Source organism: Oryctolagus cuniculus, chromosome 17, assembly GCF_964237555.1.
Source record: "Oryctolagus cuniculus chromosome 17, mOryCun1.1, whole genome shotgun sequence".
NCBI classification, from domain to species: Eukaryota; Metazoa; Chordata; class Mammalia; order Lagomorpha; family Leporidae; genus Oryctolagus; species Oryctolagus cuniculus.
Window position 1 is genome coordinate 44211799 of NC_091448.1, and position 11206 is coordinate 44223004.

Consider the following 11206-nt stretch of genomic DNA (forward strand, 5'->3'; position numbering starts at 1 on the left):
TGTGTTTCTCTCTTTGCAGAAAAGGGAGGAAAAGGGTTAAAAATTCATCTACTGGGCCGGTGCAGTGGCTCACTAGGCTAATCCTCCGCCTGCGGCGCCGGCACACCAGGTTCTAGTCCTGGTTGGGGCGCCGGATTCTTTCCCGGTTGCCCCTCTTCCTGTCCAGCTCTCTGCTGTGGCCCGGGAGGCAGTGGAGGATGGCCCAAGTGCTTGAGCCCTGCACCCCATGGGAGACCAGGAAAAGCACCTGGCTCCTGGCTTCAGATCGGCGCAGCACACCAGCCGCAGCGCACCGGCTGTAGCGGCCATTTTGGGGGTGAACCAACGGAAGGAAGACCTTTCTCTCTGTCTCTCTCTTTCACTGTCTAACTCTGCCAGAAAAAAAAAAAATCATCTACTGGTGGACATTTAGGAGAAGGAGCCGAGGAAAGCGTTTGCAAAGCTGGCTTACCCAGGGAGGGTCTTGTGCAGCCTCCCAAACATGGCATCTGGGCTCCCAGCCTGCCTGGGCTCTGGCCAAGGCCGGGGTGGCCCGAGCCCCCACAGGAAGTACTGCTTCCCAAATGGCCAGCAGCCACGCCCCTTACACATCCCTCATCCCCAACGAAGGACTCCAGTCCTGAAAGCGCAAGTAACAGAGATTTTAATGCATAAGGCACAATGGTGAGGCTGGACTCACGGAGCATCTTTATACCCAAAAAGCTGAGCAGGCTGACGAGAGGCAGTGGGGACACTGCCCTACGCGCACACACACACACACACACACACACTGCTGCGTATGCTGGAGAGCCCCTGGGGCATAGGAGAGCATCCAGTCTTTGGCATGGTGCCCGGGGGCCGGAAGTAAGTAGAATGGTCCCAGCTACCCCCTGGGGCATTGCCACCAAGGGGCAGCTCTTTGGTCTAGGAAAACAGTGCACACACCCATGGATCAAGCTCTGGGGGAGTCAGGGCGCCACAGTGCCCAGGGATGAGCAGTCTCTGGACCGTCCCCTCACCACTCAGGAGCAGCACGCAAGCTTCTTCTTGCTGGCAGTTAGGTAGAGGTTGCTGTCGTCACTGTTGATGCCTGAAGAAGCATGGGAGAGATGTGCAGCAGGGACCGGAGGGTCCCCTTGCTCCCTGCCACCCCCAACCAGACAGGCACTCACGGACAACATCCCCGATGCGCCGGGCTCCAGACTTCTCTAGCTCAGCCAGCACGTTGGCCTCAAAGGTCAGTGCCGCCACACGGAAGAAGAATTCTCGAACGTTCTCACCTGACATGGGGAGCGGATGGGTACTCAGAGGCAGTGGCAGGTCTGGGGGCGCCGGGCACTGCTAGAGAGGCAGGAGTGAGAGAGGACAAGCAGGCAAGACAGCACTGCTGAGGCCTGAAGCCTGCAACTCACCAGTGAGAGAGGAGACCGCCCAGTACTCGGCCTTGATCTCTTGGGCCACCTTGAGTGCGTCCTTCTCCATGAGTGCGTACTGAGCAGGAGTCTGGGGGGATGGGAGAGTCAGGTGCGGGGATCCCTCACCGAGCTGGGAGGCCCCCCACAGGCACACTCACACTCAGGTCCTTCTTGGAGCCCACAAGGAAGAGGAGCACACTGGCAGGGTCGTTCTCCTTCAGCGCGTCGGCCAGCCACTGCCTGCCACGGACGGCGGACAGTGAGGAATGAGGGAGCCCAGGGCGCCCCCACTGGCACCCGCGCGCCCACGTACTCCCTCTCTGCTCGTGGACGCCACCCCTCTTTTCTGAGCCCTCTGTCCTCGGAGCTTCCCGTTACATGAGAGCATCCTCACATACTTGGTGTGTTCCAGGGACGCCACGTCATTCAGGTTGAAGACAATAATGATGGCTGCAAGAGAAGCGGAAATGGCCCCAGGCTGACAAGGAAGACACTGTGTGCTCGCTGCCCCACTCCCCCCAGTTCTCAAGCAGGGGCCAAGCGCATGCGCAGGCCCCCCGACCCCACGTCACCCAGCCCATCACCTTGAGCTCCGCGGTAGTAGGTTGACGCGATGCACTTGAACCTCTCCTGTCCAGCGGTGTCCCAGCTGGGAGGAAGGGGGAGCGGAGCACAGGGACGTGAAGGGATGGGGTGCAGGTGTGGGGGCAGGCAGAGCTGAAGGCAGAGGAAACACTCACAGCTGCAGACTGAAGGGGACACCCAAAACCTCGAACCGTTCCATCTCGAAGTCCACGCCGATGGTGGCCTTGTAATTCTTATCAAAGGTGTCTTTGCAGAACCTGCCGAGCAGGAGATGCTCTGGCCTAGGCCCCGCCCTGCCCTGCCCAGCCCCGCCCAGCCCAGCCCCAGCAGCCCTTTACCTATTAATGAGGCATGTCTTCCCCACCGACAGGTCTCCCACCACAATGACCTTGGAGATCTTAAATCTGTTGGACACAAGAGTGGGCACCAGCTCTTTCACCCTAGGGAGTGCCAAAGCTCCCTGCTGGGTTGAGAAAGGTACTGCCCCCAGCCTGAGGTTACCATGGACACCAGGTCTCCCAGGTAGCTGCCTGGACAGATGTACCGAGGACAAGGAGTATTTCAGAGTGCAGCATCAGAGACACGAATCTGAATTCCAGCCCTCACACTTACTAACATATGACTTTGGATAAGTTACGCAGCCTCTTTGAACTTCAGTTGAAGTATCTGTTAGGTGGAGCTTTAGTATATATTTTATTGGGCTGTTGTAAAAGTTAAAATTAGATATGTTTCCTATTTTAATTTTCATTTATCTTTGTTCATTTTATTCAGAAGGCAGAAACAGACATCGAGGGGGAGAGAGAGAGAGAGAGAGACTTCCATTCACTAGTCTACTCCCCCAGGTGGCCACAACAGTCAAAGCTGGGCCAGCACAGCAGGAGGAGCCTGGACTCCATCCAGGTCTCCCACCTGGGTGGCAGGGACACAGGTACTGGAGCCTTGACATGCTGTCTCCCAGAGCGTGCACTGCTTCAGGAAGGCGGAATTGGGAATACAGCTAGGACTCAAACCCAGGAAGTCTGATGTGGGACATAGGAATCCCAAGCAGCAGCTTTTTTTTTTTTTAAGATTTACTTATTTGCAAGTCAGAGTTAGAGAGAGACGGACACACACAAACACACACAGATTTTCCACCCGCTGGTTCACTCCCCAGATGGCTGCAATAGCCAGGGCTGGATCAGGCAAAAGCCAGGAGCCAGAAACTTCATCCAGTTCTCCTACATGGGGGCAGGGGCCCAAGCATCTTGGGCCATCTTCTTCTGTTTTCCCAGGCCATTAGTACAGAGCTGGATCAGAGTGGACAAAAACCGGCGCCCATAATACAGGCCTCTAGGCAGTATCTTAACCACTGTGCCAAATACCTGCCTTAAATGTCCTGTATTCCAGTGCACTTACCCACCCCCTTTTAACACCTCTGAAATTACGATGCACCCTAAGTGTGTTTTCTACTCAATAAAAGACTGTGGGGCCGGCACTGAAGTGTAGTGAGTAAAGCTGCCGCCTGCAGTGTCGGCATCCCATGTGGGCGCCGGTTAGAGTCCCGGCTGCTCCACTTCCGATCCAGCTCTCTGCTGTGGCCTGGGAAAGCAGAGGAAGATGGCCCAAATCCTTGGGCCCCTGCACCCACGTGGGAGACCTGGAGGAAGCTCCTGGCTCCTGGCTTAGGATTGGTGCAGCGCCAGCCATTGCAGCCAAATGGAGAGTGAACCAGCAGATGGAAGACCTTTCTCTCTCTGCCTCTGCCTCTCTGTAACTCTGCCTTTCAAATAAATAAATAAATAAATCTTAAAAAAAAAAAAAATACAGTGACAGTACTCAACACTGCCTGGCATACAGTAAATGCTCAATTAACGGCAACAACTATTATCAGCACCATTACCTTTTTTTCCCACCGTGCAACTCATCCCAGCAGGCACTGCCAGCCTCCTGCCCTGGGCAGCTGGGCAGGTGACCCCTCCCCACGCCGACAGCAGACACGCCTGCCACCTTTCTACCCTACTGCCTCACAGGCCTCAGGACCCCTTCGCTGAGAGGAAAGAAGCCTCCAAGTAACAGCGTAGCTGGCAGGGGCTGACGCAGGGCCCCAGAGCGGGGGATGTGTCCCGTTCCTGTGACTACAAGGTGGCCTGGGACTTGTTCTTTGTTATGGTGTCCCTAACTCACCCCACGGTGCCTGTCCGGTGCTCCTGGCAGGCGCAGGTGACGCGGGGGTGGAAGTCTTTGCGCACGTGCAAGGCGGCCTCCTTCCTCAGGCACTGGGTGAGGGGGGGGAGAAAATGGGGCTCACCCACTGGGTGCCCGAGTCCCACAGCCAGGCAGGCTGGGATGGGGGACGGGATGGGGGCTGGGCAGAGACCACCGGAGCCTGCCGGCCTCGCTGGGTGGCGGGCTGGGCCCAGTCCTCTCACTGGTCTGGTGCCGCCTCCAGCCCGCCCACACCCCGCTGAAGCCGGGAACCGACGCGGCCCTGGCGCCTACCTGGGGCAGCTCCGCCAGGACGCGGTCCCTCCGCACCGGCGCCAGAATGTTCATCTTGCCTGTGGCCTTGCGGGGAGCCCCGAGGAGGCGCCGAGGCCCGATCCGCTCCGGCGCCCCGGGCCCGAGGAGACCCAACAATCACCCGCGGCCGGGGCGTCCCGACTACAACTCGGGGCCACGAGGAGCCTGCGGGAGCCCGCGGCCTCGGCGACGCGGCGACCACCGCGGGCCACGGGGATGAGACAGTCACTTGGGGCCGAGGCGAGCCCACAATGACCCGGGCGCGGGGCGTCCCGAGGACGACTCGGGGGCGGGGAGACCCCTCGGCCGCCGGCCGAGGGCGAGGAGTCTGGTCCGGGGCCGGCCGGGCCCGCGCAGACCCTACGACCACGCGGGGCCGGAGAGTTCCGACGATAACCCGCGGCCGCGGAGCCCCGACGACGACTCGGGGCTGAGGCGGCCCTACCATTCCAGAGCGGCCCCGCCACACGGGGTCAGTGTGGGCCGGGGCGACGCTGCCAAGGCCCGCGGGCCGCTAGGCGAGGGGGCGAGGGGCCCGGGGCCGCCGCAGGGCTGGCGTCTCCCTCGGCTCCCGCTGGGCGAACGCGGTAACCCGATCCCCGGAAATTCCTGGAGAAGGGCCGCCCCCTGCCCTCTCCCCGCCGGCTCTCGGCCCGCAGCCCGCCCTCGCCTCCCCCTCCTCTCTCCTCTCCTCTCTTTTCCGCGGCGCTTCTGCCGCTCCCACCCCACCGGGAGCCTGTCCAGATGGGGGACCCCCCCCCAGGACGTGCCCACCCTGCACCCGTGCCCGGGCTGCGCCCTCCTGGGGACCCTTACCCGGCCGAGTCGCTGATGGGGAATCGATGCCGGCTGCGCCGCAGCTGGCGAGGCCAGAACCCGCGGGGAGCGAAAAGGGGGAGAGAGGGGGCCCAAGGAGAGGCGGCGCTTCCCTTCCCAACCCCAGGCCCGGGACGTGACTCATGGAGGCTGCCCCTGCTCGCCCTTCTGCCCTGGGAGGGCGGAGGGCAGCGGCAAGGGGGTGCCCACCCAGGAGAGGCTGCTCTGTCCAGCGGGGGTGGTGGGGCCGAAGGCCAAGTTGCCGCCCTCCAAGCAGGACAGAAAAAGGCCAAGGGAGCCGGGCAACTCCGCTCTTGCGGTGGGCTCAGCCCTGGGATTCGAGGGCTCCTCTCTGCCAGGGGGCGTCCACTACTCTTCCCCCCAAAAAAACACCTTTTCCTTTTTGCAGAGTCCTGCAGGATGGACGCGAGGGACAGCACACAGCCGATTTCACAAAAGGGACATCCGGTTCCCACAAGGGAGAGAGCTGGGGCGGGGTGCCCCCCCCCCATCTTCAGAGAGGCGACCCTGGGCATTAGGAGACTCACTCGGGGGAGGGGCCTGAGTGAAACTCACGAATCCTGAAGAAATCTGTGTGTGCCCCGGGTGTCTGGAATATTGAGAGGCCCTCAAGAGATGATCGGGAAAACTGCCGGTGGCACAGGTGAAGGGGGAACCGGTGCGGCCCCTGCTACAATACCCTTGACACACTGGACCCTCACAGTCCCCAGGCCGCTATTATTGAAGAATTATATTCCTTTCTGGACCTAATTCCACAGATGCTGGGTGGAACTGGCGGTGAAATAAGCAAAGCTCAGATAAATTCCCCACAATCTCACCCCTGTGTGGAGTCTCTTGGGGAAAAAAAAAAAAAGTGATCTCATGGAATTTGAAAGTATGATGGTTACCAGAGGCTGGGGAGGGGTGGAGGGAGGGAGGAATGGGGGAAGGTTGACTAAGGGGTGTCAAGATATAATCAGGAGTAAGGAGTTCCAGGGTTCTGTTGCAGTGACTATAGTCAACCGTAATGTACTGTATATTTCTCTTAAAAAAAAAAAAAAGAGGGGCTGGCGTTGCATGATAGGTAAAAGCCGCTGCTGCTGTGCCAGCATCCTATATGGGTGCCATTTCATGTCCCGGCTGCTCCACTTCTGACCCAGCTCTCTGCTGTGGCCTGGAATAGCAGTAGAAGATGGCCCAAGTCCTTGGGCCCCTGCACCTGCATGGGAGACCCAGAAGAAGCTCCTGGCTCCTGGCTTCAGATAGGCCCAGCTCTGGCCATTGCGGTCATTTGGGGAGTGAACCAGAGGATGGAAAATCTCTCTCTCTCTCTCTCCCTCTCTGTAACTCTGCCTTTCAAATAAATAGACAAAACAAAACCAGGATTTTTTTTTTTTTTTTTTTGACAGGCAGAGTGGACAGTGAGAGAGAGAGAGAGAGAAAGGTCTTCCTTTGCTGTTGGATCACCCTCCAATGGCCGCCGCTGCAGCCGGCGCACCGCGCTGATCCGATGGCAGGAGCCAGGATCCAGGTGCTTTTCCTGGTCTCCCATGGGGTGCAGGGCCCAAGCACCTGGGCCATCCTCCACTGCACTCCCTGGCCATAGCAGAGAGCTGGCCTGGAAGAGGGGCAACCGGGACAGAATCCGGCGCCCCAACCGGGACTAGAACCCGGTGTGCCGGCGCTGCATGGTGGAGGATTAGCCTATTGAGCCACGGCGCCGGCTAAAACCAGGATTTTTTAAAAAGACTTATATTTTATTTGAAAGGCAGACTTAGATCTATCTGCTGGTTCACTCCCCAGATGGCCTCAAGGGCTGGGCTGGGCCAGGCCTAAACCAGGAGCCAGGAACTTCTGGGTCTCCCCTGTGGGTGCAGGGGCCCAAGCACTCGGGCCATCTCTGCTGCTTTCCCAGGCCATTAGCAGACTGGGCCAAAAGTGGAGTAGCCTGGCCTGGGAAAGCAGCAGAGATGGCCCGAGTCTTTGGGCCCCTGCACCCGCGTGGGAGACCCAGAAGCTCCAGACTCTTGGCTTTGGATTGGTGCAGCTCTGGCTATTATGGCCATCTGGGGAGTGAACCAGCGGATGGAAGACCTCTCTCTCTCTCTGCTTCTCTGTAATTCTGCCTTTCAAATAAATAAAATAAATCTTAAAAAAAATAAATAAATAAAGGGAAAGCAGCAAGGTCTTCAACAGGTGCTCATGTGGGATGCCGGAAGCTTAACTTGCTACAACAGCCCAAAAAGATAGGATATTGAATGTTTTCATCATAAATATATGTTAAATGTTTGGAGAGGTGGATATATGTATCCTGATTGGACATTACATAATATATATAAGTATAGAAACATCACATGGTACTCTGTAAATACATACATTTGTAAATATGTGTCTGTTTAAAAACTTTTAAAAATACATTTCAAAATTCCCACAGATGCTGTCTGAGGGAGGTGTTCTCAGGGAAGCTGTGTGACGACATTCCAGTCCTCTGCTTCTCGCTTCCCAATCGATTGTGTTCCGGGCAGCGTTACCGTTTTCTCGCGTCTCCCTCTGCTCCCTGAGACTCTTACTTGCTCAAGATGAGAAACGCCCGGGATCCAAACGGCAACCCGCAACGCCAGCCACAAGCCCAAGCCAAGGACTGTGTCTTCAAAAAACTAGCTTCCCATAAGTTTTATTGCCTTCCGAGGGGAGGGGTGCCTTACGCTTAGTCCCGCTCGCGAGAAAACCAGTTAACTACAATTCCCAGCGGGCGCCACGATAGATTGTCCAATCAGCTCTGAGTACAAGATATCGCGAGTCTTCCGTGAGACTTGTCTCTATAAGCCCACGGGAACGGGCCTGGGAAACCCTTTTCACCAAGATGGCGCCGAAGGCGAAGAAGGAAGGTGTGTGTTGGGGCTGGGGTCCGTGGTTGGATTGCAAGGGCATCCCTGCCGAGCAAACAAACTAGGAGGACGGCGACTGGCTTAAGTTGTGCGGGATCTGCTCCAGAGCTGCTTTCTGTGTTCGTGTCACGCTATGGCGCGTATGGGCCGCGTGGGCCCAACCGCATGGACGGAGTTCCAGTGAAGGGGGTTGGGGAGGCAACCCGCGCGGCATCACCGGCCGGGGGAGCCAGACAGCCGGCTCTGGGAAGCTAGGCGCGGCCAGAGGTCGTCGCTCCGTGCTTCCAGATCTGTAGGGAGTTACTGTTGAGCCTTACTCATTTTTCTGCTTTTTCGGTGTTGAGCGGGGCTGTCACCCGGTAGCTTTGCGACGGCACATATAAAACCGCTAGCACACGTCCGACAGGTATTGAGCGTTCGCTCGGTGCTAGTTACGCTTTAGTTACGTTTTTCTTATTAGTATCCTTTAAATTACTGAAGTGGATCGCTTTAGCCTCCAGCGTCGTGCATATGATGGAAAAATCTTAATTTCCTGAGACTTATGATGTCTTCAAAGGAACCACTGATGCACATGTGGACCAGGCGCCTGCTGCAGGGCTTGAGGCTGGAAGTGACCGAATTCTGAATCACGCAGCTTCGTTTTCTTGTCTCCTAGCTCCTGCCCCTCCTAAAGTCGAAGCCAAAGCGAAGGCCTTGAAGGCCAAGAAGGCAGTGCTGAAAGGCGTCCACAGCCACAAGAAGAAGAAGATCCGCACGTCCCCCACCTTCCGGCGCCCCAAGACGCTACGCCTCCGAAGGCAGCCCAAATACCCTCGGAAGAGCGCCCCCAGGAGAAACAAGTCAGTCGTGCCCCGACCCCGGCGCCTCCATCGGTGGTTGGGGAAACTTGGCCGTGCTGGAGCGCGGTCTCACACACACCTTGGCACCCAGTGTGCTGCCCTGATGGGAACCTGAGGGGATTGTTCCAGAGCAGGAGTCTGCGATCATGGTCAAATTTGAAGGGGTCGCGTTGGCCAGCTTACCCCTTAGGTTAATTGACCCACGTGTGGTTGGTGGTGTTGTAGAGATGTTCCTTAGCTGGGAGGTTCAAGTTTAGATTCTTGTTCATGGCACCTATTGTAGTTGCCAGTCTTCGAAGGTGAGAGTGCCGGTTGATGCTTGATTGATAGTGAGGAGTCAGCTATTTTTGTTTTGCAGTAATGGCTGACCAACATTGTATAGAAGCTTCTTTGCACTCTCCCAAATACTCGCACACTGTACTCAGGGAAGGCTTGATTTGGGCGTTTTAGTGTTACGCTGCTGGTCACAGGAAGTGAAGATTAGAGCCATGGTAGACATTGCCAGCAGCGGGGTGTGTCCATGGAGGAGCAGTTAGACTCAGCATAGTAAGAGATCGAGATGTGGCCTAGTTTTAGAACAAGAAGGTAGTGTTTGGCTGAGCAGAGACTAGCTTCTTGTGAGAGACAAAATGGGTTGGGGGTCTGCCACCAGGCTGAGGGTTTGGGCCCTAAGTGTCAGGGTGCACGTGATGACATTGTTAAGCGACCAAAGTCTGATAAAGATGATTGCTACCTCATGGTCTGATGCACCAAGTCTCCAAACAGGCCTGTCTTTCTGCTCCTTGACCCTGGCCAGGTGACTCCATTTTGTCTCTCCTCCAGGCTTGACCACTATGCCATCATCAAGTTCCCCCTGACCACGGAGTCGGCCATGAAGAAGATAGAAGACAACAACACACTGGTGTTCATTGTGGATGTCAAGGCCAACAAGCACCAGATCAAACAAGCTGTGAAGAAACTCTATGACATTGATGTGGCCAAAGTCAACACCCTGATCAGGTAACCAGGTGCCTGGAATGCCCCATGGCGTGGAAAGGCTGGGGCCGTGGTCAGGAACAAGACAGCTTGGGTGGCATAAAGCTCCTCGATGCTGTTCTGGGGCTCAGAAGTGGGTTTCCCAGTGTGCGAGCCCTGAAGTGAGCGCCCCTGCTGTAATTAGTCCTTGCTGGGGTTAGACCTGAGGACACTTACAGGGCTGGGTTTATGGGCTTGGTGCTCGCCTGGATTCCTGCCTCTGAGCAGAGGCACACACTGGAGTAAACAGTTTGTCAGAGTACCTGAGTTCTTAAGTCTTAGCATGGCCTGTGGCCTTTCCCATACAAGGGAATTGGCGTTGTGATGGCTTCCCTAGCCCTGTCTGCGCAAATGATGGAAAACGCACTATTTGGAAAAGAATGACACCTACAAAGGAACCACTGATGCGCCAGGTCAGGGCTGGGGGGCAAGAGGCTGTGAGCAGCAAGGACTAAGGCTCCCTTCTCTGCCCCAGACCTGACGGAGAGAAGAAGGCGTATGTGCGGCTGGCTCCGGACTATGATGCTCTGGACGTTGCCAACAAAGTAAGCTTCCTTTCCGCCAAATTCCGTAACGCGCATCCCCTCCCCTCCGTGCGAACGATGTGTCAGTGACCAGAGCCTGACTGCTGCGTGATTGACTGGACCCCATCCTTAGCTGACCAGTCTGTCACTTTGCATTTTGACCATGACATTCCAGCTTAATGTTCACATTGCAGCTCCAATAACCAAGTCCCCTTTTGTTTTTCAGATTGGGATCATCTGAACGGAGTCCAGCTGGCTAATTCTAAATATATGTTTTTTCACCATATATATGCTCTTTGTGTCACATTTCTGGTTGGGCTGGGTGGAGGCTGTACTGGGATATGATACACAGAGTTACCTGGTGGCCCAGGCTTGCCCTGTTGGAACACAGACCTGGCACACCACCATATTTGTTTTCAGATTGATTAAGGGTTAGTTGTCCTAAGACGGCTAGGACTTGTTTTCAAGTTTTTTAAGAGCCCCCTTTATTCCTGGAAGAGGCTGTGTGTGAAGCTATAACACAGAAAGCAGAGAGCCAATTTCAGTTTTCATTAGCATCCATTGGGTTGGCTGGCTGGCTTATGGGTAGCCTGGTCTTCACACACCTGACAACCAAGTCCGACCGGTCGGTCAGCTTCCCTCACCCC

The 11206-nt window shown here is 56.4% G+C and overlaps 2 protein-coding genes and 3 non-coding genes across 6 annotated transcripts; 4 read left to right on the plus strand and 1 right to left on the minus strand.

Moving 5' to 3' along the window:
- Positions 1 to 620: 620 nt before the first annotated feature.
- On the minus strand, positions 621 to 5421 carry RAB34 (RAB34, member RAS oncogene family). Its single transcript, XM_008271022.4, has 11 exons — positions 5295 to 5421; positions 4458 to 4643; positions 4143 to 4234; positions 2318 to 2383; positions 2135 to 2236; positions 1979 to 2043; positions 1793 to 1844; positions 1553 to 1634; positions 1392 to 1482; positions 1152 to 1259; positions 621 to 1069 (listed from the first exon to the last, which is right to left on the minus strand). Exons 2-11 carry the CDS (start codon positions 4509 to 4511, stop codon positions 1002 to 1004), a joined length of 780 nt encoding a protein of 259 aa, XP_008269244.3. The 5' UTR covers positions 4512 to 4643; positions 5295 to 5421; the 3' UTR covers positions 621 to 1001.
- Positions 5422 to 5731: 310 nt separating this feature from the next.
- RPL23A (ribosomal protein L23a) lies at positions 5732 to 10845 on the plus strand. 2 transcript variants are annotated; one of them, XM_070059962.1, is made up of 6 exons: positions 5732 to 5958; positions 7729 to 8182; positions 8838 to 9021; positions 9844 to 10020; positions 10511 to 10580; positions 10786 to 10845. In XM_070059962.1, the coding sequence occupies exons 2-6, from the start codon at positions 8158 to 8160 to the stop codon at positions 10798 to 10800; spliced, it is 471 nt and encodes a 156-aa protein (XP_069916063.1). In that variant the 5' UTR covers positions 5732 to 5958; positions 7729 to 8157; the 3' UTR covers positions 10801 to 10845. The 2 variants fall into 2 exon arrangements, with proteins under 2 accessions (XP_069916063.1, NP_001192153.1); NM_001205224.1 differs by lacking the exon at positions 5732 to 5958 and having other exon boundaries at positions 8146 to 8182.
- LOC127484517 (small nucleolar RNA SNORD42) lies at positions 8687 to 8753 on the plus strand. The gene has a single exon (XR_007911578.1). It is a non-coding gene; the product is annotated as a small nucleolar RNA SNORD42 (small nucleolar RNA).
- On the plus strand, positions 9701 to 9772 carry LOC127484520 (small nucleolar RNA Z17). The gene has a single exon (XR_007911581.1). It is a non-coding gene; the product is annotated as a small nucleolar RNA Z17 (small nucleolar RNA).
- LOC127484518 (small nucleolar RNA SNORD42) lies at positions 10381 to 10445 on the plus strand. Its single transcript, XR_007911579.1, has one exon. It is a non-coding gene; the product is annotated as a small nucleolar RNA SNORD42 (small nucleolar RNA).
- Positions 10846 to 11206: the final 361 nt, after the last annotated feature.

What these genes read in the sequence shown, in the direction of transcription:
- RAB34 (XM_008271022.4), bottom strand. Translation starts at nt 4,511, where the DNA reads ATGAACATTCTGGCGCCGGTGCGGAGGGACCGCGTCCTGGCGGAGCTG. An exon ending in CACCGGACAGGCACCGTGGG is followed by an intron (nt 2,384 to 4,142) that starts GTGAGTTAGGGA and finishes TGTGTCCAACAG; the next exon opens with ATTTAAGATCTCCAAGGTCA. An exon ending in AAGACATGCCTCATTAATAG is followed by an intron (nt 2,237 to 2,317) that starts GTAAAGGGCTGC and finishes CCTGCTCGGCAG; the next exon opens with GTTCTGCAAAGACACCTTTG.
- RPL23A (XM_070059962.1), top strand. Translation starts at nt 8,158, where the DNA reads ATGGCGCCGAAGGCGAAGAAGGAAG. An exon ending in AGCGCCCCCAGGAGAAACAA is followed by an intron (nt 9,022 to 9,843) that starts GTCAGTCGTGCC and finishes TCTCTCCTCCAG; the next exon opens with GCTTGACCACTATGCCATCA. An exon ending in AAAGTCAACACCCTGATCAG is followed by an intron (nt 10,021 to 10,510) that starts GTAACCAGGTGC and finishes TCTCTGCCCCAG; the next exon opens with ACCTGACGGAGAGAAGAAGG.